The following is a 27609-nucleotide window of genomic DNA, read 5'->3' on the forward strand; positions in this document are numbered from 1 at the left end:
TTTAGATTTCATTCATCCTAAATTTTTGCCTATTCCAAGACCATATAGACACTTTTCACTGTTTCTTGCTAGATACTTTATTGTTTTATACTTTACATTTAAGCCTATAATCCATCTAGAATTAAATTTTTATATATTATGTGAGGTAGGACTCAAAGTTCAATTTGTCTCTATGGTTATTCAAATTTTGGCGCCATTTATTAAAATGACCATTCTTTCTCAATAGAATTGCATAAGTGACTTTGCCAAACACCAAGTCACTTCATTTTGTCAGTCTGTTTCTAAATTCTCTCTTGTGTTCTCCTGCTCCATCTCTGTTCTTGATCCGTTTCACACTGACTCGTTGCTGTAGCAGACGGTGAGTCTTGACATCGGGTGGTATGATGTTCTAAAAAGAAAAGCAGCCCACACAGGCCCAGGGACAACAAGACCAAGGACACGGTAGGATGATGTTCTTTGTCCCCTTAGCCTGAGGATCGGATTTTTGCAAGTCTTCCTGTCCACACCTCCAGAACACACACAGACCTGGGCAACCAGAAGACCTGGAAGGCTTTGTCCTGAATGAACTGACCGATGTCCTCTTAGCGATGTGATTGATGGACAGATGTGCTCCACTGTCCTCTGCTTTACCCCAAACCCACCACAGAAGACCAGGCCTCTCAAAGATCTCCCTGACGAAATTTCCATCTTTCTTAAAAGTTAAAGAATATATATATCAAAAGCTCATCTTCCTCAGCTCTGTCAACAGTGGAGTCCCTTCTCAGCAGGTGGCCCGTGTGACCTGCCTGTTGGGAGGTTACCGCAGGGAGGAGCCAGCACCTCTATTGCTGTGGGTCTTCACCTGTACCAGGTCAAGGTGCCCGAGGCGCCCCTTCATTGCTGTGCTCATGGGCCCCTGAAAAGCTCCCTTTGCTTTATAAATGAACTTCCAAGTTTCTGGACAGTTCTCAACTTTATTATTTTACTTATTTTCCTCTTTGTTGAACACTGAGCCCACTATCTAATTTGCATTATTTGGGGCCAATTGTTGCTATTGAGCAGATTTAAAAGAATTTGTTTTCTTTATTTTTACAGAAAAAAAAAACCCACACCATAATATATGGCTTTGCAAAATAAAGATAATGGATATTTAATTTTGATTGTCAAGATTCTGTTTTAGGAGGGAAAATTGGCATGTGATCCATCTGTAGGTACTACCTGAAAACACTATTGAAGACAGGGAGGTGTAGATTCTTGAGTCCATCTATGGGCTGCGTACAGGGCTCAGGTCTTGGCGTGTTTACGACTCTTGTTAAAACCAGCTGGGGAAGGATTTCAACACTGACCCCAAAAGTAACTGTCAGTATGGACTACCTGAGTCTCCCTGTTTGTTTTGAACCATGATTAGACATGTGCATAAAGGAAGGAAGGAACAGTGGAAAGAGATTGGCCTTGAACTCTGGGCACCAGGGATCTAAACCTTGAATCTGACATTGACTTTAAGCAAACTTCTCACACTTTCTTTCCACTTTAATATTTACCATCTTTAAAATGAAGGAGCTGAAATCACTGGAGTTAATGACCTCTCTGGTTCCTTTCATTTTTACATGGTGTCTTTCTCAACCAGAGTCCTCCAGTTGTCACCAACTACAAAATCATCACAGCCACCTTGTGGGAAAGGAATGCTGAGCAAGAAGATATATATATATATATATATATATATATATATATATGAAAATACTGAATTGTGAGATCTGTGACCTCATCAGTGGATTGATCCATTTGAGGGATAACTTGAAAGAATGACTGTACTTGGGAATAACTCCAGGCAGTTAGGTGTGGCTGGAGAAAGTAGGTCACTTGGGGTGTGCCATTGGGATTTATATTTTGTCCCTGGTGCCTAGATTTTTCTCTTGCCCTATAGCACATTAGTCTCCCGTGGCACCTGTAACAAACTACCACAAATTGAACAACTGCAAACAACACATATGTATTCTGTCACTGCTCTGTATGTCAGAAGCCTGGGTCAGCATGTCTGGTTTCCCTGGTCTGTTTCACAAGGTCAAAATCACAGTGTTGGCTGCTGAGGCTCTTATTGGGAGCTCCAGAAAGAATCTGCTTCCAAGTTCATTCAGGCCCTTGGCAGAATTCAGTTCTTTGCAATCCTGGGTCTGAGCTCCCTGCTCCCTCGGTCCATGTGCTGCTTGTGGCCCTGTCATGTCACACTCTCCATCTTGTGCCACCCAGCAATGGCCCATGGGGTCCTTCTCAAGTTTAGAATCTTCCTGACTTCCCATTCGGCCCCATCTCCATCTCCCGCTAGAGAAACTCCTCTGTTGCTAAGGGCTTGTGCCTGGACTGGGCCTAATTGGAGGCTCCAGGACACTTTCTTATTTTAAAGTCCGTAACTGTAATCACATCAGCAAAGTCCCTGATGGGTAACATTTCCACAGGTTCCAGAGATTAGAGTAGATGTCTTTCAGGTGGAGAGGGAAACAGAAAAGGCTGCAGAGGGTGGTGATTTGGTTTTTAAGAGTATACATATATGCAGCCCTTTCTAAGTTCCAAGCTCTGTGGCAGGGGACAGATATGGGTAGAATCATATCCACTAAGAAAGCCTCTTCTGTAGCCCCCTAGATCAGAAGGAAACAGAAACTCCGGCCTATAACCGAGCACAGTTCCGATCCCAGAACACACACGTGTGGCCCTGCGTGCACATGCACAGAGGGAATGCAGTCTATTTCCTGCAGAGTCTGGCTACGTTCCCGTGAGCGCTGGCACCTGGCAAGTACGTAATGCCAAGCAGATACTATTACTGAAAGTATGGGGTATGCGTGTCTCGTTCCCGATGATTGCATCTGTGATGATAATAATGTTGACGACAGCCTGGAAATTGGTGACTGCAATCATCCTGATGATAACAACTTGAAGGATCCTATTAGGCCAGAGGATCAATGGGAAAGAATCTGAAATGGGGACTTGGAATGGGATGACTGACTGGAATGTACACCAGAAACCAAGAATGTGTGGGAACGTGAAGGTAACAGCCATCAGCCTTGACCATGAAGGCTGGCCCAGGGAGGATTTTGACACAAAGAGATGTTGTCCAGAGGTTCTGAGAAAGGCAAGATGCTGGCAGACAGATTGTTCTGCAATCCAAGGGTGACTGATAAGATCCTGGGAATTCCTGTCAGTCAGCAAAGACATATCTGGTCTTAAACCCTCAGAATATGTCCTTGCACCTGGCCTTATGCGTTCATAGATTTTGCAGGACAGACAGAAAAAAACAGAGACAGGCAGACAGACAGGCAGAGGCAGAAATAATAAGTTTGTTGGAGAAGGTCCCAGGCTCTCTGGGGACCTCTCCTGAGGCCACAATGATTCCTGATCCCTTGCCCTCCTGGACAACCTTTCTTATGACCTCTTCTAAAGAGCAAGTGCTCACCTACTGTCCAGGGCACTGTGAGGCTACTCTTGCTAGTGGCTGGGGTCATTGCGGGTTCTACATTCTGCAGTCAAGTGTCTGTGGCCCTGGGGGTCCTTGGGCCAACGTTCCCTCTTCTGCTTTATAGCTCCTGAGAGATGCTAACCCCAGGGCCCTTCCTTCTGCAGCTCTCTCTTCTGATCTGTGAGTAGGCAGCAAACTCGGATTCCCATGAGTTTGTAATTCCCAGGAGGCCTGAATGTTCTACTTCTCCTCGCATCATATTGCTGACTGGGCCCTGGGACTATAACCTCAGCCTCCTGTCTAGTCAGTAACATCCCCAAGGAGATGTGCCTTCAGGGGGGCTCAGGGGCCCCACTGCTTAGCATAAAGCCTAACCAGGGGAGCCAGGCAGCCGTACCGTACCCAGCACCTCACACTGGGGGTGGTGACCCCCCAGCTGACGCTGGGTCGGATTTGACTCTTATTTGCTGCTCCTCTGTTTCCAACGACCTTAACAACCTGGAGGGGTGGGGTAGTGGTGGTGATGTTGGGGGGTGGGGGATTCGGGCATTCCTGGATCCTCTAGGAAGTTATCATCAAGATTCCTGTCTAATCCCTAACAGATGGATATATTTACTCTTGGGAATGAAACTGTGTAGGAAATTCCTTTTAAGAAAAGCAGCGTTCTGCATGAACTGTGATCTTTCCTGCTGCCTAAGTTCTGTCATAGCCAGGGAGACTCATCAAAAAGATAAATAATAGCAGCAATAATTTTTTTTTTAAGTGCTAAATATAGAAAACCCAAGCCCTATGTGGCTCCGGAGATCCCACATGATTTAGTTTCTGATGACATCGCCTGCCACCATCCTGGTACTCCCCGTTCTGACTCTCCAGCCACCGCTGGGCTGGCCCCCTTCCCACACACTGAGCAAGCTCTAGCCTCCTGTCTCTGGGAGCCATCAGCCCACTGGCTTCCTAGAGCCAATCACGCCCTGCTCAACAGCGCCCCCAGAGGTGCCTTCCCTGCAAAGCACCCACAGAACTCCACACCCCATTATCTAGTTTGAGCATTCTTCAGCAACACATACCTCCATCTGATATAAACACTTTCATGGGTCTCAATCAAACTTTTAGCTGACCATCTCTCAGCAGGATGGAAGTTCTGCAGGGCAGAGATCTCATCTGTTTGGTTCACTGCCCTTCCTAGCTCCTAACCCAGTGCCTCGTGTGCAGCAGACCCTGCGCAAATACCATCGAATGCACCAGTGACAGTTTTGTGGATGTCAGAGATGAGACTCAGAAAGGCAGAGGATGGACCTCGCCCCAAATTCCACCTGGGTAACCACGTCAACTGGGACCCAGACCCAGGCCAACGCCCTTCCCACTGTGCCAAGGGGCTGCCGGGTTTTTTGTTTGTTTTTTGGGTGACATTCATTTTAATGTGTCAGCTAAAGGACTGATTGATGACCCAGGTCTGTGCCTGTGGCCCGCAGTGGCTCCGTTTTTTCATCTTCTCGTGTCTTGTGCACACGAGTTTGTGGCATCCATCAGCGAGGCCCAGGGGTCCTGCCTCTCCTTCTGCACTCTGCCTCTTCCGCCTGCCTACATCATTATGGCAAACCCTTGCTAAGCGGCCTGAGGCCTGCAGTTGGCAAGTATCTTCTCGGGTCCCTTCCCTGGCATAGGCCATGTTTTGAGCTCCCAGGCCGCCTTGGCTAACATCTTCAGGCAAAGCTCTTTTCCTTCCGTTCAGACTCACCTTGCAGACAAAAGAGGCTTTGAACATCTGCACACTCACTCGGTGGCCCTTTCCAAGTGAGGGAAGCCACACCCAGCATCTCAGTGAGGGCCTGGGGTCAGTGGCTCACAGTGTGCTGCCCAGCCTAACTCCTGCCCACCGTGCCCAGCACAGAAAATCATGCTATTGCTGTGTTGTGTACACGAGTACTGAGTGAGGGATGGGGTGTGTGTGTGTGTGTGTGTGCGCGCGCGCACGTGCGCGTCTGTGTGCAGGCATCTGAGTACTGCCAGGGGAGCAGGCAAGGTGGGGAGAGATAAATACATAAAAACATGTCAAAATAAACATAAAAGCACAGGAAAAATAAAATGACAAAACCTACATTCCTAAATGTTCAAGTAATGGAATACTCAAAATCAGGTGGGGTTTATGCACACAGACGTGCACACACACACAATCAATCCATTTACAAACCAAATTTGTAAACGTCGCAGTTGACGGGATTTGGCGCAAAGTAATGGTGTTTAGAATCAGTCCATGTGAGTTTCAGTCTGAGCCGTGCTCCTTCTTTGCTGTATCGCTTTGGGCAAGTCTATGAGCCTTTCTGTGTCTTTCTCTCCCATCTGTGACATGAGGTTGTGATGGTGCTGTCCTTGGGCACTTGTGAGCATTAAATGAATTTATCCACTCGAAGCCACTAGGGTGGTGCTGGGGTGAATGTAAGTGAGTCATGAATGTTGGTTATCCCGGTTTCGCTCTTTAATTTGATTGCCACATCATTTCTCCATACAAGAGCAGGTCATAGACTCCTCATTAGCTGATAAGAGAGTACAAATGACTTGTCCAAGATCACAGAGCCTGGCAATAGCTGGAACTTGAACTTAGGACCGTTTGACTCTGTGTTCCTTATCCAGATCGTTACTGAACAGCTCCTCTGTGAGGACAGGGACTGGGGACACAGCAGTGAGTAACAGACGGGGTCCCCGTCCTTGCGGAGCTTGTATTCCAGACAGATCACTGACGTCAGCTATGTCCAGAGAGGAAGAGGAACCCCGGTAAGAAGACAGAAGACTGGGAAGTGTCAGTCATATCAAATGAGGACACAACAGGGAGGTGACATCTGATGAGCAAAGTGAGGAATTAAATCTTGTTGGGGGGGGTGGGTTCCAGGCAGAAGGACCAGCAAATAAAAAGACCCCGAGGCTGGAGAACATGTGCAGTACTCAGGGAACTGCAAGGAGGCCAGCGTGGCTGGATTGGGCTAGTGAGTGGGTAGGTGGAGGGACTGGCTAGGGATGCAGGAATTTATTCCACAGAGGATGGTGAAGTGTTAGGACCGTCCCTGTCCTTGTCACCAACATCATCATCTTCACCACTGTCTATGAAGTGATAATTCTCCTCTCCTCCTCTTCCTCTTTCTTCCTCTTCATCACCACCACCACCACCACCACCATCATCCTTGGCAATGCACAAAGTCAGGAAGACGAGTGTGAAAACATTGCCAGTTGATAGATATCATTTTGATTTTTAAGAAATTTCTCCACGACAAAGTTTTGCTCTCAAAAGCCTAGATGGACGTTTGTTAGAGGTAAAGGCGGGCCTCTGTGGCCGGCAGAAGAGGACACAGACGTGCCCTGATTCCGCCTTCCTGCTCAGAGTGCTTGAGATGGCTGCATCCACAAGACACAAGGGACCTGAGAATCAAAGAATCCCTTGTCCTTCCCTTCCCCAGGGGAATCTTCAAGAGGCGAGAGACTTTGATAAAGTTCTGAGGATGGGGAGGACGTCCATCAAAGGAGAGGGGAGGAGGCGGAGTCTTTGAAAGGAAATGGAATGAGGAGACCACCGTGGTCTGGAGTCTCTCTCCGACTCCAGAGCTCTTATAAGGTTGTGAGATTTAGGGATAAATCTTGCCACTTGCAATGAATTTTTGCTGCCCGCAATCGATAGGGCAAATGTTCGGTGACTTTAAGACCATGGCTCAGCAATGGAGAGTGCCAGTTAATGTTCCCTTGACATCTGATCATGGCTGAGCTGGGTGCTATGAGTCGAAGCACCCGTCTGCTGAGTGTTTGGAAGAGTGCGTAGGAAGTCTCCCGCTCTCTCCTGATGGATGGGTTTGGATGCTTAGGGACTGGATGGGAAAGCAGAGTCCCGTGTTTGGCAGTGGTGCTCAGTAGCTTCGCAGGTGAGGCAGAGACTGCAAGAACAAGTGTGGCTAGAGTCCTGGGAGGAGGGCCTGCTTGGGGCGGGATGTGGCTGGACCCTCATCTGGTGCTGGGCCCTGTGGACCACGCCCCATGGACCAGTTGGGGGAGTGATGGAAGGAGCTCCAGTGGGCTGAGGTGATGAGATTTCTGTAGACTTTTTTCCAAATTGAGAATTGCAAATTATAATGTGATGACAGGAACATTTCATCCTTCAAAGCTCTGAGAAATCCAAAGGCTCTCTCCTCTATTTTTTAATTTTTATTTATTTCTTTCATTTTAAAGACCTAAAACCATTTTCAGCATCGCAGGAAATAAAAAGGTATGCTCCTCTTTTTTCTCCAAAGGGTGGACCTCATCTTCTGGTTCCAGATCGACTGTCACCTTATGTCCCATCTACCCTCCATTTGACCCAATCTTTATAATTAGGGGTCAGTTCTAGGAAAGAACCTGCCACTTCTTACCACCAGGGCCTCTGGAAATTTGACCAGGTTTGAACCCAGATCCGGAGACCCTCTTGCAGCTGTGGCCGAGCACTGGCCTCTTTTGAAAGGCCAGCAAGGTTAGCCTTCAGGGTGCAAAGTGCTGTGAAGACAGCAAAGCAGATTGGTGACCAGAAGTGACTGAGAAGTGTGTGGAAGAGGTGGCCACACATTTCTAAGGAGGTGACATTTAAGCAAAAAACCTGGAAACAGTGAAGGCGTGAGCTGTGTAATACGGGGGAAAGAAGCTTCCAGGCATAGGAGCAAGATCAAAGACTCTGAGGCGGGGTGTGTTTGCTTGAGTTTTCTTTCATTGTAGAACATAACATGAAATTTATTATTTCAAATGTAAAAAGGTAGTGACATTAAGTACATTCATGTTGTCGTGCAACCATCACCACTATCCATTTCTAGAACTTTCTCTTCCCCAACACAAATTTTGTACCCCTTAAACAATAATTTGTACTCTTTCCTCCCTCCCTCCAGCCCTGAAACTTCTATTCTATTTTGTGTCCTGGTGGATTTGACTACTAAAGTACTACTAAGTACCTTGACTACTAAGGTATTACTAAGTACCTTGACAACTAAGGTACTAATAAGTACCTTGTGCATCTTGAATCAAATCTTGTTCTTTCGTATCTGGCTTATTGGTAGAATATTTTCAAGGTTCATTTATATTGTGTCAGACTTTCCTTCTTTTTAAGAACTGAGTGATATTTCTTGGTGTAGACATCCCACACTTGGCTCATTTGTTCATCTGTTGATGGATATTTGGGTTGTTTCCAGCTTCGGGCTATTGTGAATCATGCTGTTATGATCATGGGTGTGCAAATATCTGTTTCAGTCCTAGTTTTCAACTCTTTTATGAACACACCCAGAAGTTAACATTGCTGGATCAGACGGTAATCCCATGGTTAGCTTTTTGAGGACCCGCCTTGCTATTTTCCACATGGATGCTCCATTTGCCGTTCCCGCCAGCAATGCCCAAGTGTCCCAGTGGCTCTACATGATCACCAACATGTCGTTTTCTGAAGGTCAGAGTAGCTGGGTCAGAGTGAGCCAGGAAGGCAGGCCAGTAATGGTTTCGAGACATCTAAGCATGCAGGGCCTCTCCGCCATGGAAAGGACGGTGGCTATTACTCAGAAGGAGCCTGGCAGCCTTTAAAGGAAAGTGAGCCTTTAGGGTCATTCTGCCTTACAGAAAGGAAGTTAAAAACTCAGTGTTTCCAGTTCCAGCAGCGTCAGGGCTCCAGATCTAGGCCAAGCCTCCTTCTCCCGAGCTGCCGAAGGGTTAAGTAAATGCAAACACCGGTAAATGCCGTGAAAGGGGATATTTCCTTCCCCTGGCGCCCACACCTGACACAGGAAGCAGACTGTGCTCTCTGGGAATGAGAGGCCTGGCTGCACTTGGACTTCGGCAAGCAATGAACATCGCCTGGACCCAGGACGGCTTAGCACTTCCCCTGTTAGTTCTGAGAGCTACCGAACGGCCTCAGGCCCCATCTGTTTTCAATCTTGTTAAAAGGGCCTCGTGTGCTGGCGCCTATTTAAAATAATGCACACACGGAGTTTCTAAAATGAAGAAAAAGCCCCATGTTTTCCCCGCCAGCATGGCTTATATGTTTATTTTGGAGCAAGCTTTGGGAGTTCTGAGACAAGACACAGCTCGTTTCTCTTCTCCAGGTTGATTTGCAAGTCCCTGTAGGCTTTTGCTCAGAGCACTTAAGGCAGCTCAGTTGGAACCGGTCACCCCTCCCAAGTCCACTGTGACACAGCTCCAGATTAAGCGAGGCTCAGGAAAGGGGGAGCCCAGGGCCCAGCTTCCTCCTTGCAAATGGGCTATTTCCTCGAATCCTTTTCCCTCGGGAGGGAATCTGCTTCCAAAGGCTCAGTTTCTTTTTTTCCAGATGCTCATTTTACTCCAAGAGGCCACAGTAGTTCCAGGAGAGTATGACCCAGATAAGGCCTAGGGCCAACCTGAACCTAATCCCCTAAAGGCGTGGTTCACGGTGGCACCCGTGAGTTCAGGGACCACAAATGGCTGCCACCTAGCAGGCTCAGAGGAAAGACCTCGAAATGTGGAATCTCTCCCATAACCTTATCCACGGCAGCCCCCCACGTCTGAGAACTTCATAAATCACTTCCCCTAAACCCAGAGACAGGGAAATGCAAACAGGACGTAAAGGCACAGGAAGAGTGTCACTGGCCCAACGGTGACTGTTCATGTCACTTTCTGTTTCCCATTCACTTTGACTCCAAAGGATCCAGGTGACCCTGTCCTCCCTTGGTGACAATGCCTGGTGATGGTGGTGACCTGACTGTGGTTCTCCTGGTAGGAACAGCAGTAGGAGAATCGGCAGCAACGGAAGTGGAAGTGGTTGTGTCTTTGGGGAACAGAAAGAGAAGCAGCGATACTATGGAGAGCACTGTTGACCGCAATAGCACTAGAAGTGGCAGCCGCAGGACCACCATGAGCAGGCCTGGTGGTCATATAATCCTACTCCATTAATATTTAGTATCATACATTATATTTACATTAGGAATTTATATATATATATATATATTTATATATATATATATATATATATTTATATATATATATATATTTATATATATATATATATATATATATTAGCATTTACTATGTGCCAGATGCTGTTGTGAGTCACTCAGTCCCGACAGCAATTCCATGAAGCAAGACCTACTATCCCCATTCTAGATGTGGGCACTAAGGCACAATGAGATTAAATCTATTTTGTAGGGCCCCATAACTCAGAGATGACAGGCCCAGCTGTTGGAGACTCAGCGGGTTCAGGGCCTTCAGCTATGCCTCCACAGAGCAGTGGTTCTGATGTTTCAACCTTCTTAAACATTGGGATTTACAGAAGATTTAATTGAAAGCTAAGAAGTTCTCTTTTGAGAGACTGCGAAGAAGCAGTGTGGTGGGGCCCTGGTGCTCGACGGGCATCTTGACCACACCTTTCATTCTCCCTGTTCAGATGCTTAGACACCTGGGGCCTTCCTTCCTAGAGGACCAAAGCCTGGACATACCAAGCAGCTGGCCTGGAGGGCACCTTCCAAGTGCCCACCAGTCGATCCAGTCGATCCAGAAACCACCTGCCTCCCCTGGCTCTCACACTCCAGGCCCGTAGCCACCTGCCCTGATCACCCAGGGCCAGCTACCCGACAAGAGCTACCGGTGCTCACTCTCCTGCAAGGCTGAAATCAGTCAGCCACACCATCAGTCCTGAGCCTCTTCACCCCACCTCCTTGATCCTTCCACAAGACCACTTTAAAGGCTCCTCCCATCTGCCCCCCTCCTGCCCCCTGGCTCCCTCTGTTCCTGACAAACCTTTCACAGTCCCTGTGTGGCACGTTTTACCTCTTGCTTCTAGGGGACCATGGATATAAGAGCATCTCCTCCATGATGGTCATTTATGTATCTGAGTGTTTTATGCACAAACTCTGGTACCTTTAACAATAGGCTGTGGCCCACTCCCATGTCTCGCAGGATTTTGATGGGCCCTGGGTTTCTGCTGGGCTCCTGGCCACACTCACAGGACGCACAGAGGTGTCCCAGAGCGCAGAGCATGCGGCTATAAACTCAGGCTTCAACTCACCCCTGGAACTTCTTAGCCATGGCATCTTGGGAGAAATCCCAGAAACTTCTGTCTCAGCGACTCTTGCTGTAAAGATGGGGAGCAGGTCCCTTCCCTGTTCTGTCCTGAGGCTCCTGCAGAGTTTGCAAGAGGCAGTGAAGGTGGTGTTTTTTGAGAATGAAGTCCGCACCACCATATACTGGATTCCCATCTCTTGTCCTTAGGGTCCCACAGGAGTCCTCCACAGAAGGTGTGACCTTTGAGCAGTTCAGTTGGGGACAGGATTTCTCTGTCCCAGCACTACTGATATTTTGAGCTGGAGAATTCTGTCCTGGGGCTGTCCTGTGCATGGAAGGATGTTTAGCAGCTCCCCTAGCTCTACCTACAGAGGCCAGGAACCTCCCAGGCTGAGACAACCAAAAATGTGTCCAGGCATTGCAGAATGTCCCCTGGGAGGCAAAAATCACCCCTGGTTAGAAACTATGGGCATAGAAAGACATGAGTTAGGCCAAGTTTATCTTCCTCTTTCCAGTCTCTCTCTGTCCCTCTTCATCCTCCCAAAGACGTCCAACAGGGACCCAGGTCCCTCTGAACATCAGGGCCATGAGGTGCACACCCAGAAGCCAGGTGCTTTGGCAGACAACCCAGGCTAGAAGAGAACTGGCGTGTCGCTGGTGGGCTTGGTTCCATCCCCACCCCTTATCTGCCAACTAAGGATGCCACCCCCTTGACCGTGACCTGCCACCCTCTTCCAGTAGATCTGGGTCAGGGCCAGAGCATGGGGGATCTGAACGCTCCCGTGGGGTCAGCCAGCGGGTTTCGTCTTGCTGCCAGCTCTGGGGGAAGATATGGAGCTGCCCCTGCTCAGCTGGGAGCCGTGCCTTCCCTGTCTGGCCAAGACGTGGGGTGGCGCTGCCCCATGTATACACCGTGCCTCCTTTTATAGACAAGACCTGGATCCTGAGCCCCTCAGATTTCCCTGGGATGGACTCAGTTCTGACCACGTACTGAACACGGCTACATTTACTGTCTCCATTTTGTGAATAAAGAAACTGACGCCAAGATCCTTCAGCCACTTGCTCTGAGCCCCAGGGGTAAGAAAGGAAGGAGAGGATCTTAGTGCTTGTCTGTGTCATCCAAGGGCCCCGCCCCGCCCAGCACACAAAACTGCCTTGACAGATGTCTTCTCTTTATTGGACAGAAAATGTTCCCTCCACACCAATAAAATGCTACGATACTATAGAGCAGAAATAAGAACTAATGAGAGTGAGCTGCTCACTTCCAGAATCTTAATGTAATCTCCCATTCAATATATGGAGAGGGCAGATCAGGTAAGGATTCAAAGAGACCTTTTAATAGCCAATGAGTATCCCAGGGATGAGGACTGAGTTAGGAAAATGGGATTGCAGAGAGGAGCCAGACAGAAGTTCACATTCTGCCTCTGTCACTTATAGGTCACACTGGGGACCTCACCTCCAGTGACAATAGTCAGCTCACAAGGCTACTGAGAGGGTAAAATTAGGTTATGTATATAGTAAAATCTTGGCAGAGTGTCTCATTCTTTCTGTCTTCTTTGCTATATATGTGTGGGGGCTGTATATATAATATGTGTGTGTATAAATATGTAGTGTACGTATAAATACACTGCTTAATACACAGGCATCATTATTGTTATCTTGACTATGTGTATTGTGCAATACTAAATTTCATAAAGGCTTTTAGAGGGAAGCAAACCTGATTCTGAACTGATCAGAGACCACAAAACAGAGCAGGGGCGGGGAGTTAAGCCTGGAGGATAATGAGATAAATGCACGGTCGACTGGCCGGAGAGGTGGATGAAGGGAGGGACGGTCAGACGTACCCATACGCATTGCATACAAACAATGTTTTTGGACACAGAGATGTAGAACTGGCAGGAAAGCCATGTTAAATGTGGAACCTCGTAAATTAATTATTTGGCCCCTCCAAAGTCACCCATGGGGACCACGAAGCAGAGAGAGGAACAGGGAGGGTGAGAAAGCTCAGCTGTGCCAGGTTAGGAAGGGGCTTGGTGCAGCCTAAAGACTTTGGCCTTCAGCCCATAGACACCCAGGAGCCTGGGCCACGGAGAGCGGAGGGAGCCAGAGAGAGACCAAAGCGATTGTACAGGAAGAATAAGCAAATTAAGACAAGTAATCAAAATCCGCTTCTGTCCAATGGGGGCCGAGTCTGGGGTTCCTGGCACTTGGCTGGCCCAGCCGGGGGAGGTTGGACCTCTCGGCTTCTCTTGCTTTTCCTGGCAGCCCCAGAGGGGCAAGACCGACTGTCTCCTCCCTGTCTGGACAGAAGGCGGACCCCGAGGTGCCGTGGGTGGGAGGTCACTGGTGCAGTTCCCCTTTAAACAGGCCGACATCCCACCCACAAGGGCATGAAAGGAAACTCAGGTCGTTGCTCAGGGAGGAAAGGAAGGTTCCAGCAACCAGACCCAGGGAACTCGGAGAGGCTAACTTTTGTACCAGAGAAAAATCAATCTGGAAAAGTGCTTTAGTTCAGAAGAAGCAAGTTCTGATTCTCAAGTTCAGCTGGGTACCAGGTGAACGGGTGGGAGCGGGGTTTCAGCTATTGAACCAGGAGGATGTAGATTGTGGTCACAGTTCTGCCCCTAAGAAGTGACCCATTTCAACTCTCTGCGCCTCGGCTGCTTCCTGTGCCTATAGACGAAGGAGCCTTCCTCCCCAGGGGTGTCTGAAGGGGACAGCACCCAGCCATACATGGGAGGCACGAAGCAGTGCAGATTCCTTCCCTCGAGGGGTTTTTAGGACTCTCGAGCCCAAACCCCGGTGCCCTACGATGACGGACGGGCTTCATTTCTGGCTGGAGCTTGATCACTGCCAAGTTCTTCCCCTTGGAATTCCCAAGGCCAGGCTTGGCAGGAGGGCAGGGCTGGCTCTGCCGTAACCACGGCCTTGGCAAGGAGCTGCACCCGGAGGAGACCCCGTGTGGGGAGGGGTCAGTGGTGCCCACGTCTCACCTCGGCACCTGCCAGCGGTGTGGCTTCCGGCAGGGCTCTCTGCCTCTCCAGTCTCGGTTGCATCCGTTCTCACTTTGTAGGACAGAAGTGGAGATTGAATGAAGGTATTCCAGATCAACAGCCCAGACCATGCACACCCCGCTGCACCTGCAGGGCGGCTCCTCTTGGACTAGGGCTTCACCTATCCTCTGTCACCACGCAACAGGGCATTTGGGCCGTCTCGGTTCTTATGGGACACCACATCTCTTCTCCGGGGCTTCTCTTTTTGCTACTTTGGATAAGTTTGAGAGATATCTATTGAGCACAGATTATGTTCTTGGAGCATGGATCATGTACCTGAATGAATGTCCCCGGCCAGCCTGCCCACCACATGCTGACATCACAGAGTGTGTGGGGGTGTGTGTGTGTAAGAGACAGAATGGGATTGATACCTGTTCTCCCCGTTAGGCTTTAAGCTGCCTCAGGTAGAAATTCATTTGTCTTGAATTACCATCATAGCCCTATCATCTAGGACATAGTAGGTGCTCAATGCATTTCTCTAGGATAAATAAAGATACACCTCTGTTCCCAGTGAGCTCAGCATCTACAGGGAGTGATGGGCAGGCAAACTAGTAATTTCAAAGTGAGCAGATAAGCATCACAGTGGCCCACGTGAGGTTCTGTGAGAGCAGGCAGGAGACACCCCTCCTTACCAGGAAGAGGAAAGCAGCACAGAAACAGTGCCTGAGCTAAATGTTGACACATTTAGGGCAAAAGTGGGAAAAGGATTTTCCAGGAAGAGAGACTTTCCCAAGCCAGGCAGGGACTGTGACTCCAGGATGGCTTGGGGACGGGGGTGTGGGAGGACTAGAGTCTAAGGCAGACCCTGGGAGGGGCTAGCTCACAGAGGGCCTTGCCTTTCCACTGGAGACCCACTGACCAAGTCCGCTGCACCAGCCAGCACTTTATGTGTGAATATGTGTCACCAGGTCTTCCAGGCGAGACAGCACAGTTGGGAATGACAGACACAGACTCTGGAGTTGGGCTGATTGAGAATTCCAGCTCTGCCACTTATTCATGGTGTGAACTTGGACAAGCCTCAGTCTCCCCATCTGGAGAATGGGAGAACTTAAACAAATAAACGAGTCCATCTGAAGGGCTCAGTGCATGCCTGGCACTCAGTGAGCACGGATCAGATGCTGACTATTGTCATAAATCTCTCCGGGCCCCAGGCTGTGCCGCTGTCATCTGCACATCACCGTCTGCGGACATGCTCCAATGCCACCTTCCAAGCTCCCTGAGAAAAGGGGTTTGTGGAACTCTATTCCAAAGAAAGAAGCTGTTAAGGGTAGACCATGGAGGACTTACAAAGTCATTCTGAGATAGCAGCCCCCTCTCGCTTTCTCAGGGCACTAGAGTATGTGGCCAGACTGGGTATGGCCAAAGGAAGCCATTGCAGCGCCTAAGTCCTGATGTGTGCCAGCCCCACCCGCTCCTCAGGAGACTGCCCAGGGTGGGCTGGGAGGCTCCTTCGACAACCTAATAGATTGGTTTTCAGTTTAGCATAACAGCCAGACAGAGTTTTGCAGTGAAGTCATCCAAGTCAATTACAAGGCATTTCCCCTGCTGTGATTTGAGGAGTGTCTCGCTCGGTTCCTTCCAGTTTCTGGGGTGTTTCATAATAGGTTCCACCCGGGTTAATTAATAACCCTGGGATCCTACTGCAAGGCAAAGCCCAAGCCCAGTGTGCAACCACATCCGGGCTGGGGCTGCTGGCAGGGCTGGGGGAGCCCGGCAGGGGCTCCTCTCACCAGGGAGTGGGCCAGACCCAAGTGGTGGAGACAAGCGCAGGCCTTGGGGGGAAAATGCAGAATGGCCAGGCCAATGCCCAAGGGCGAAGCGACCATGATAGTGCAGGGGGGGCAGGGGGTAGGAGAGGGGTGGGGAGACAAGGAGGCGTCTCAAGGCCAGAGATGGCACAGATTGGGAGAAGCTCGAGGTGGAGTGTGGAATGGGTCAGGGCAACTGGCGGTACAGAGTGGTGGATACGCGAGGCTGGCAGTGGCTTGCTTTACGTGACAGCAGCTTGAGCTGGCCACGTGGGTCTGAGGCCACAGGTCAGCTCTTCTATATTCTCAAATGCCAAGTCCAGGTATGAGAAGGGAGCTGGGATGGCTGGAGGACACCATGACAAGGCCCTGCACCCACATGCATTCAGGGGACAGTTGTGGAGTCTTTTCCATGAACTTCCTTCCCAAGCACAATAATCAAGGATCAGGCATCTTCTCCTCCCACCCACACCAAATCCAGAGCTGAGTTTCTCTGCCCCGTCTCAGGCCACCATGCCTATGCGGTGCACTTACCAAGCCCCCCATTGGCACGTGCATTCTATGGTGAATACCCAGTTCCATCGCCCAGACTTGAATGGTCCAGGGCACCCCCCCACCCCATTGCCTCTAGGACACAATTTCTAGTTGCACTCCTTGCACACAAAGCTCACCCTGGACAGACTGTTCTCTCTCTTGTTTTCTTCCCCCACCATCCCTTCTCCTGCACTGTGTAGGCTGACCTTCTCCCCATCTGTGACAAACTGAGATTTAGACCATGCTGTTCAGCTGGAAGACCTGATGTGCACATCTGCCCATTGACACTCCCTCGATTCTCTTCCTCAAACCCCAACTGGGCTTCTGCTGCTCTGTGAGGCCTTCCCTAAACAGTCCAAGGCTGATCCCTGACATGCTCACCATGACATATTACAGTCCCCAGCTGAAGGACTCTTCAAGGGTGAAGGGCTCTGTCAGAAAGACCAAGGACAGAGCAGGTGCTCAGTAAGTGTCTCTTGACCCAGGAGCAGGTTTAGATAAGACAAGTTCTGTTTATCTTTTCACGACTCATCCCTCGGGAGCTAATGGGCTTGCTGCGTTCTCCTCCAGAATGTCTATCGAATTTCCGTTGGATTCTCATTTATCTATCGTCCAGCGGTTCAGGGCCGGGGCCGGGCAGGTACTGACGAAGAGGAAGCCAGTAAGGAGAGGGGAACGGCCCATCGGTCTCCAGAGGCCAAGAACATGGAGCCGGGCTTCCTGATGTGAGTGAATCCCATCCCTCCTCCTTCACAGCCCTGCTCAGAAAATAACGCCTGTGCTAGACCTCACCCTCCCGGGACAGCCTTGCCCACATCCCCAGATGAATTCTCTAAGATCCAGCTCAGGTGCTCACAGGTGGCACAGCTGGACCAGGACACCAGAGGCTCCTCTAGCAGAGAAGACAAAGGGGCTCGAAGGACCAGCCACCTGACAGAGTGGCCGAGGCCCAACCGCATTTGGGATCACTGGGGCTTGGTCAGCCCTGGTCCCAGTGTTCCTCTGGCCCACCTGGCTGGATCTCTCCTTTGAGAAAAGCAACTTAAAGGAGGAAAGATTCGTTATGGCTCCTGGTTTCAGTCCAGGGTCAGTTGGCTCCATTGCTTTGGGCCTATATGGGGCAGATTGCCGTGATGGAGGGTGTGGCAGAGCATGTGAGCCAGGAGGGAGGGAGAGGGGACCAGAGAGAGACAAGGGCAAGGGAGGGGTGGGACAGGATCCCAGGCCTCACCTCCTCAAGTTTCTACCACCTCCAAATAATGCCATCAGGTCATGAGTCTATTGATGGATTAACGCACTGGTGAGACCAGAGCCCTCCTGGTCTAATCGCTCCTCACATGACCCACTGGGGGACATTGCGACACTGTGGACCAAGTCTTCAACTCATGAGCCCTTGGGGGACATTCAAGACCAAACCATAACAGTAACTTAATCTCACAACTCTATAGTGATTTTTGTTTATTGTTATTGCTTAAATGTACAAAGAAACTGAAGTTAAATTAGTTCCTCAAGGTCACTGAGGAACTCAAACCCAGCCCATCTGGCTCCAGAGTTTGATATAGTATTCATATAGGTTGGAGACATGTAGCTATGCTTAACGACAACAGAACACAGCCTTGGGGAAAACAGAGAACACACCCCCCTGTGAACAGAGGAGCTGAGCACTAAGCCAGAAACATCAAGGGATGAATAAGAGCCATCAGACTCGGTCAGGGAAAGAGGAGTTTTTCCCTAGAACACCACATATGAATTTGTAATTTATCCAGTTGATCAAAACAGCAGGGTGAGATAGGAGGGGGCTGTGGGGTTTGTACTCCAGGAACCTGAGCCAAGAGGGGAAAAGCAAAAGAGGTTTCTAAAGACAAATTCAAGAACAACAGCTCTTCTCATAGATCTACTTTATTTAACCTCTACTTTGGTTAAGCCAACACCTGGGTTCAAATCCTAGCTTCACTACATTCCTACCAGCTGTGTGGCCACGCCTGAGAAATTCATTAAAGCTCTCCAAGCCTCAGTCTCCTCAGCCCCAGGTATGCCATGGAGATGAAATGAGTTATTGCTCAGGAAGAAATTAACAGGGCACATAGCATGCAGTAAATGCTCAATAAAAGCTTGCTAACACCATCATTATTATTGCTTCTCTGTTCTCTATAGACTTCTCCTGTTGGTGGACTTAGGTAGGCCCAGGCAGCTGATAAACCCACATTAATCAAGTCCATGGCTAAGGAGAGAAGTGCTTGCTCTTCTGATGAGTTATGGTTCAGCGAGTGTGTCCTAGGATCCCACCTGCCTTTTGTTTTTTTAATTCTCCCAGCTGGTTCTTAGATTTGAAAAGAAAGAGGCCTCCATGGAGACCTGCATGCTTTTAAAAATAACACAAAACAGAACGTCTGAGGTCAGGGTAAGCCAAGCCAAACAAATAAATCTTGCAGGATTGTGTTAACAAAACAGGGCTTACTGGATCCGAGTAGCAGAATTCTGTCGGACTCGGCCCTGCACAGAAACGCCAAGCTCTGGTGAATTTCAAACACAAGGAGGTCAAACAGGAAGACCCAATTATGGAGCACTTCAGGGTTCAGCATCAATGTCTGGCCTGGAACCAAGAGAGCATTCTACCCAGGATGGACCCCAGAATCTGTGGGTCCTGCAGAGTCCTAGAAACCCGGATCTGAAGAGTGTTACAGATCATTCACGCAATCTCCATGGAGGGTGGTTGGCCAGAAGTTATAAATGTGCTCTTGAAGGTCATGTTCTCTGAGAGGCAGACTCTGGGTGGATATTGGCTTGAGACGTTCATTAGGAGGTCTCTGGGAATGGCTGTCACTGGACGGTGGAGGAAAGGCAGGGATGAGTACCGCATGGGGAGAAGTCCAGCCACACCAGGGTCCCAGCAAGATCTCTGTCAACTCCACCGAGACCCCGCGAGATGCCACGGCCTTTCAATTTGTCTCAAATTGGGGTGAAGTGGCCGGGCCTTTGTATCATTGGAGAAACTGTCCCCAAGAAAGAGACGTGGCCTTGGGCAAAGCAGTGCTCTTCAGCAGAGGCACTTCCACGAGTCGGCTGAGGTCTATCTTCTGGGAGCACTTCAGCAGCTGCAGAGGGGCGGGGAGTCCTTTATGCCTAGAGTACACTGTGGCATCTACGACGTGCACTGCTGGTGGAGTGAGTTGTTCTGCTTCAAGGAATGAATCCTACAGATAGGCTAACAGGTTTAGCATTTCCTGCAACAGTAAAATTAAGAAAAACCAACTATGACATGATAGAAACCCAGGCGATCGTTAACAAGAGCGAGATCTCTGCATGTGCCCCCTTGGAATAAACTCCAGGATGCATTAAGTGAAAAGTGGGGGTTTCAACGAGTACGGAGAAGCAGAAGGGCACGTGTGGATGTTGAGAGGCCAAAGAGACAGATGGTGCTGTCACCATCGTCTTTAAGAGGCCTATGTCCATCCCCCTTGGTTTTCTCCTACACGACAGAATTGACACCCCCAAATTTACACTCCCCAGATTCTTTTGCCGCATGGCTCCTGTTCCTTCCTACCAAGGGGAGGTGTTCATACAGGAACTGAGTTAGGGAGGAGGCAGCCAGCCTTCTGCTTCAGCTAATAGCCACAGAAAGTCCACCAACAGCAACAGCAGATGGAGGAGTTGGGGAAGGCCTGTGGCATCATGGGAGGGCGGGCTCAGGTTTCTTTGGTGACCACAGTGGCAGTTTCAACCATAGCAGTGGTGGTGACGACAGTGGCCAGAGGACCTCTGTGGCTCTGGGTTCTATGACTTCCCCTTTGGATCCATTTGTAATCAATCCTTTTTAAATCCTCCTCCAAAATACCTAGAATGGCTTATGTTTTTTTTCTGACCAACTACCCTTTATGAAATGTATACATGTGGACTTGAACACGGCATTGGAAACCTCTTTAGGAAATTGCCTGAGAAACCAGCACCAGTGGTTAGCTGCACCAAAGAGAAGCGGATCGGTGAGGGCAGGTTTGCGGGAAGACTTTTCTCCAGATACCACGTTGCACCTTTGTTTAATTTTTAACTCTTGGAATTTGTTACTTTTACTCCCCAAAATAAATAAAAGAAAAATGGATACAGTCTTTTTTTTTTTTAATCTTATTAGGTGATGAATTTCCAGGGAACTACTCCCTGAATTAGCCATCTGATATCTGCCAGAGCATTTCCAGGTCACAGGAATGTCCAAGGTCACAGGAATGTCCCTTTCAGCATTAGTTGGCTCTGCTCAGTAGCTTTGTGTTTATACCAAGTTGAAATCCATCTTTGTATTGTCCCTAAAGAAAAGGGGGATGGCAAAACACTATGTCCCCAAATGCCCCTTTTTCTGTTTTCAAAAAAACCTAGCCAAGCTAAAGGAACAATAGGCACTAACCCAGGCCAGGAAGTCCAGACACATATGATCCTGAAGGACGTGGCTTTCCCTGTGCACACAGGGAAGGAGGGCAAGAGAGCATTATCTGTGGAAGGCAGCTTTCCTGCACCTACACAGGACAGTTTCTCCTGGGGCTGCTGCTGACCAGGAAAACAAATTGAGACAGCTGATGCTGAAGATGTCACTGTTTCTGCAGCCTGACATCTAAGACCCTTCTCCAAGCGGGGACTGGGGTGGAACTGAGGGCTCAGCCTGTCACCACTGAACTCTTCTTGGAATAGTCGCTGATCTCTTGTAAACTTTCCCCAATAAATACTACGTCTCACACACTGTCTCGGGCACACTCTTTGGCCTTTCCAAACTAACCCCCTGCCCTGGCACAACTGGGGGTGGACAGATCCTCTAGGATTGTACCATTAGCCTGAACTCAACCCCAGGGAAACAAGCTAGGGTTCAAATTCCTGCTCTATCGCTCATTTCTGCTGATGGTTCAACCTTTTTGAGCCCCAGTTTCTTCATCTGCCAAATGGATTTGGTTGGATCCATTTATCTTAGTATGTCCTTGTGAGGTTGAAACAAGTTTATGTGTGGAAAGCGCTTTAACCAATACATACTGGTTATTGGTTATTGATCTTGATATCAGCAAAGCTGGCAGGAAAATGCAGTGAAGTTCAGCTAACTGGGTTCAACCAGACCCCTGCCGTTTAATTAGTTGGTAACTGTGGCAGGCCCTTCGCGCTCTGAGCTCAGTTTCTGTAAGATGAGGTGATAATGATGCCAACCTCAACAGTGAAAAGCATTTGGCTTTACCTTGTAAGGACTCGACTTTCGGTAGCTATTACTTATCAACCACTGGTTCAAGTGGTGGGATTCGTAGAGTAGACCGGGGCCCGCACGAGGCCTCTCTTCCTCTGTGCCAAACACCTCCAGTTCCTGGACGGGATCCTCTCGTCTCACGGGCCTTGGTTCCTATCATTCCCATTTCCTCAGGAGGCCTCCTGAGTTGTTATTTTCTCTTTATGGTCTGACACTACAACTGGATCTCTTGCTAGATTCGGGCTAGAACATTGCATATATTTGGTGTCGGGGAGGGGAGCTTAGGGGCCATCGCATTTCTGCATTCTGATGCTGCATATAGGTGACACAGCCTGAAATAGCATCAGTTTGGGGGTAACAACCATACCTATAGTTTATTGGGCATCTACCATATGTGTCAGAAACTACGCTAAGCATATTATACTAACTCATTTAATTCATAGATAATAGAAATAGGGGACAGAAATGGCTATTTCCATTTTTCCAACCAAGAAATTGATACTTGGAGATATTACAAGTAGATCAAAGACCATCAAAAGATGCCGGAGCTGAGATTCCATCTCCAGTCTGTCTTACTCTGAAGTCACACTCTTAACCTTCATGCCATATCCCCTCCCACAAATATTAGGCTGTGTTCAACTTAAGTCTTAGGTCTTTTTTTTTTTTTCTTCTTCTCATGTGATTTTAATATGTTGAGTCTCTTCAAGACTGGTCTTTTGCAGCTGAGTTTTAGAATGGGACCTGGTATTGTATTCCTATGCAATTTGATCATACCAGATGTAATCTGGCACATTCTCTCTCTTATTCTGCTTCAACTCATCAGCAAATGTAATTGGTAAATTATGATTAAGAAGGAGTGCAAACTGGGCATGGTGGTGCACGTCTATCATCCCAGCAGCTCAGGAGGCTGAGGCAGGGGGATCATGAGTTCAAAGCCAGCCTCAGCAATGGTGAGGCACTAAGCAAATCAGTGAGACTCTGTCTCTAAATAAAATACAAAATAGGGTTGGGGATGTAGCTCAGTAGTTGAGTGTCCCCGAGTTCAATCCCCAGTACCCCCTCCACCCCAAAAAAGAAGGAGTACAGAAACAGAGCCATTAGATTATTCAAGGTGCTTTTGTATCAAGTAATCATTCCCCACTAAGGGGAATGTTCAACCTGTTACCAACTCACAAAACTGAATTGACAGCCAACCACCATTACTTCATCTTGCTGATAACCATTTCTTGAAATATCACATGGTCGTCATAGTCAATGTCTACAGATAAGATCTAGTCCAAGAAAGGTTGTCCCAGAAAGAATTAGGCATTGAAGGCTGAAACTGGTATGAAGAAATAGGAAAACAGGTCGAGCTCCCCCAATCTGAAAATCCAAAACCCAAAATGCTCCAGAATCGGACATATTATGAGCATGAATGTGTTACCACCAGCGGAAAATTCCGCCTTTGACCTCATGTGATAGGATGCAGTCAAGATGGTGTTGCACTGACAATATTGTATGACATTTCCTTCAGTCTATGTGCATGAGGGTGTACATGAAACAAATGAATTTCACGTTTAGATTTGGGTCCCATCCCAAGAAGTATTGTAAAACCTGAAAAAAAAAACTGAAACACTTCTGGTCTCAAGTATTTTGGAGAAGAGATTCTCTATCTGTTCAGAGTCCAAAGTATTTACATTTTTTTAAGGGAAAAAAAATCTCATCTTTACTTTCAGAAGATATTTATGTTGAGGAAATATGGGAAGAGCAGAAGAAAGAGGTGTCCAACAGCTTTCGCTGGAATCCACACTGATCTATACCTATCTTCACCCCAACTCCAACACCACACAGGAACAAAGACTCCAAGGGAGAGCGAGGTATTCCCATGTAACTCTGTGGCTGGCCAGCCTCCTCCTCTTGCCTTTCTTACCTGCTGGAGCAAGGTGTGACTCTTCCTTCTGCTTTGGTACCTCTATGAACACTGAGGAAAGGCCAAACATGGGAATTTCAAATGCTTTTGTTTTATTGGAGACTCTGACCTCTCAGACTGCAAGTCTACTTAATGTTAATCCATTCATCAGTCTCATTTCCAAGTCCCACAGAGGGGTGACTTGCGCCTGTGGGAAGAAAAACCTCTGCTTCAAATATAAACAGAGGAGAGCTGGACATGCCAGCCACCCTGGCCTGATGTTCTCAGGTTCTCCTCGGACCCTGCTGTGAGGACCCCACAGAGGCAGCAGGGCATTCTGGGTAATGGAATGCAAATGGATGCACTGACCCCTGCGGGCCTCCCCAGGGCATCTTGATTCCTGCCTCTGTGAGAGCCAGGCCCCGCAGCTTTTAAATTGAGGGGAAGAAGGTGGAGAGAAGGGTGGAGGCTTCCTTCTAGGCCAACCACAACTAACTCTTTCGTTCTGTCCAGCAAACCCCAGACAGTGCAATTATCTGGTTAATTTGGCCCTTGGTTGAGAGACAAGCTCCCGAAATTCAAGGCCAGCTTAGACTAAATAGTGGCTTCAGTCCTAAACCTTTTCCCGAATGCTAGAGGATGCCTGTGAGATTCCTGAGAGGTCACTTACGTGACCCACCCATTGATCCAGATGGGCAAAGAGAAGAGACTCAGGCTCCAAGATGGGCTTGGGAAAATATATCTTCCAGAGGAAAAATGACCAAATGACCTGCTAATTTGTTTCCTGGCTGATTTACCTTCTGGCTTCCATGGAGAGGCATGGCCGGAAATGAGGATGACTCAATTAGCCAAGGTTTCCCAGCATGATTTTAGCCCTCATAGACCAGCTGTGCGTCTGTCCCCAGGGCCCCTGGGTGAGTTATTCTCATGACAATCCCCTCTGATGCCCCTGCTTAAAGATTTTCTACCTACAAGTTGGGCCAAAGGCAGCGCTGAGACGAAAGGGAGATATTAAGACACCCACCTGGGGTTGCCACAAGGGGATGAGACAGGGCCAGCTCAGCTGGCGACTGAGCATGTACCAGATGGTTTACGGAAACCTCAGATTTTTGAGGGAAGATTAAGGCGCGGTGATTTATCGCTTTTGGAAACCGAGGAGCAGCCTGGAATCTGTGGAATCTATCAGTTATTCATTCTGCAAGTATTTCCCTTAACTCTCATCTGTGCCAGGCCCTGTGCCACTCACAGAGTGGGATCCAGACAGCCAAGCTCCCTAGCCTCATGCAAACGATCCACCCTGGACACTTAGTACAAAACTCAGGTAAGAGCCAGGAAGGAAAAGCTGAGGTGTTATGCAAAGGAGTCACCAGGCTACCTGATTTAGACAGGGATGGGAAAAGGAGTCTTTGGGCAAAGGACTTTAACACTTAGAGAACAATTTTTTTTTTTTTTTTTTTTTTAGAAAGGTCACTCTAGCCTTTGTATGAAAAATAACTCAGAGATGGGTGGAAAGTGGATTTATGAGGCTGTGGATTAAGAAGCTCAGATGAGTGTGTGGGGACGCAGCTCAGGGGCAGAGTGCTTGCCTAGCATGGGCAAGGCCCTGGGTGGAGGCGGGGAGATGCTCTAGGGAATGATGGATGCACAGTCAGCAGGCTCTGGCGAGTGAAAGGGTGTAGAGGTGGAGGAAGAGGGGGGCACCCAGGAGACTGTGCAGGTTTCTGGCTAAGGTGGAAGGTAGCCAGTGGCACTCTTCACCGAAAGAGGGAATTAGGGAGGAGGAGCAAGTCAGGCGAGGGGAAGACAGTGCGTCCTCTTTAGGAGTCAACCAGCTGGGTGCCCACCCCTCGGCACCCTGTACTTAGGTCTCCTTTGCTCTCCCTGCCTCCATCTCACCTGGTCTCCCCGCGGCCATCTCCACTCGTTGAGGTTCCATCCATTCTCCAGGGCATCTCCATAGCTCTCCCTGCTGGAGGCCCGGCTCCCTCCATTGGTAGTGGCCTCTGCTGCCCAGGGCACCAAGCCTGGGCTCCCTGCCCTGACCTTCTGTGCTGAAGCTCTGTCAAGACTCACCGCACCTCCCTTCCTAGACGGCAAGCTTTTTGGGGACTGGGTCCCTGATTTGATCCTCATACCCTACATGAGCAGCTAGCACAGTAGACACTCGACAAATATTTGCAAAATGAACAAAAATAAACTTTTTTTTTTTTTTACCATGAAGGAAAAGCAGCAGACATTGGATCCACTTGAAAGCCACAGGATCACATTGAAATTCAAACCGTAGGTGCTTTGCGACGAAGCCAATTCAATTTGATGCTCAGAGGGCCCTTTCTCTCCCTCTGCCACACAAAGCTCCAAAAGTGCAGGGAGAGAAAAAGTCATGACCCCTTGCCCCAGTTTTTAAAAATTGTGCTTCTCCGAAATAATTTTATGCCAGGTGCCTTATCTCTCTTACTTACCGTTTGCCTTTGATGATGAGGAGGAAGAAGGAGGAGGGGGAAGAGGAGCATTTATGAAGTGCCAGTGTATACCAGGCACTCTCCTAGCTCTCTTTATGCACTAACTCACTCCCTGCAACCCCATGAACATAGGTATATGCGGTTATCACCCCAAGAGTTCAGGTGAAGGGCTGGAGAGAGCTTCTGTGCTGCAGCATCAATGCCACCAGCTGGTTAGGTGTGGCATTGGGATTCAGACCCAGAGGATGCCTCCAGAGTCTGGGCTCCAATGTGCTCTCCTAAGGCCAGCAGAGTGCTCGCAGCAAGGAGGTGCTCACTTGATGAGTGGGAGGAACCCCTCATCTGTACTAAAGGGACCAGCACCTTCTAGTCCTGATTCTACCACTGATTTCCAATGCACCCTTGAGCACATGTGTGGTTTTTTCCACATAAAACAAAGGACCTGGTGGGGCGCAGTGGCACACATCTGTAATACTAGCCTCTGAGGCAGGAGGATCGCTAGTTCAAAGCCAGCCTCAGCAAAAGTGAGGTGCTAAGCAACTCAGTGAGACCCTGTTTCTAAATAAATACAAAATAGGACTGGGGATGTGGCTCAGTGGTCGAGTGCCCCTGAGTTCAACCCCCAGTACCCATCCCCAGAAAAAAAGGGGGGTGGCTGGATATTGATAACTGGCCACAATAAGAGCTAGTATTCTCAATTCTGTTCTTTCTCAAGGTTTTAAGTAATTAAGTCCCAACAACAATTTAAAAAATTGAAGCACAGAGAGATGAAGTCATCGGTTCAAACCTGGAAAGCGAGGGCGCCAGGATTCAAACACGTCGCCCTCCCAAACTATACTCCCGATCCAAGTGGTTCTAAGGAGATGTCTCCAGGACCACAGGGAACAGGTTGGGGTAGAGATGAGATAGAAATACTTTGGGGGTCTCTATGCCCATGAACATCAGAACAGCTCAACTTGCCTCTATTTGTAGAATGAGCTCCTACTTTGTATTTCCTTTGAAGAAAAGTTGTGCTGCTAAAACAAAAAAGTTGGAAGTTGCTGGACCAAATAATTCTGGGATTTAATGAGACTCCCAGGTGTAAGCAGGACTGTTTCTGGCAATCATAGTTCATTTTGGCTGCAATAGATGGAATCAAGGTTCCTCCTGGGAAGGATCCCAGCTTAGAAAAGGGCAGGGTGGTAGAGCTCAGGAGTCCACTCCCACCTACCTGTTCCACTCGGATCTCAATCTCTCCATTCAGCCTCTTGCCATGGAAATACTTGGACC

The 27609-nt window shown here is 48.7% G+C and overlaps 1 protein-coding gene and 1 long non-coding RNA gene across 4 annotated transcripts in view; one reads left to right on the top strand and one right to left on the bottom strand.

Annotated features, from left to right (window-relative positions):
* The window catches only part of Syn3 (synapsin III), a 427730-nt gene that overhangs the window by 332159 nt on the left and 67962 nt on the right, over window positions 1–27609 (bottom strand). For both annotated transcript variants that reach the window (XM_046429615.2, XM_058574327.1), the window contains exon 3: window positions 27551–27608. In XM_046429615.2, the coding sequence (XP_046285571.1) occupies window positions 27551–27608 (58 nt within the window). The remainder of the gene's footprint in view (window positions 1–27550; window position 27609) is intronic.
* The window catches only part of LOC124083059 (uncharacterized), a 92511-nt gene that overhangs the window by 25009 nt on the left and 39893 nt on the right, over window positions 1–27609 (top strand). The window lies entirely within an intron of this gene.

This window comes from Marmota monax, unplaced genomic scaffold, assembly GCF_021218885.2.
Source record: "Marmota monax isolate L192 unplaced genomic scaffold, Marmota_monax_Labrador192_F-V1.1 WCK01_AAM20220418_F8-fsc00051, whole genome shotgun sequence".
NCBI lineage: Eukaryota > Metazoa > Chordata > Mammalia > Rodentia > Sciuridae > Marmota > Marmota monax.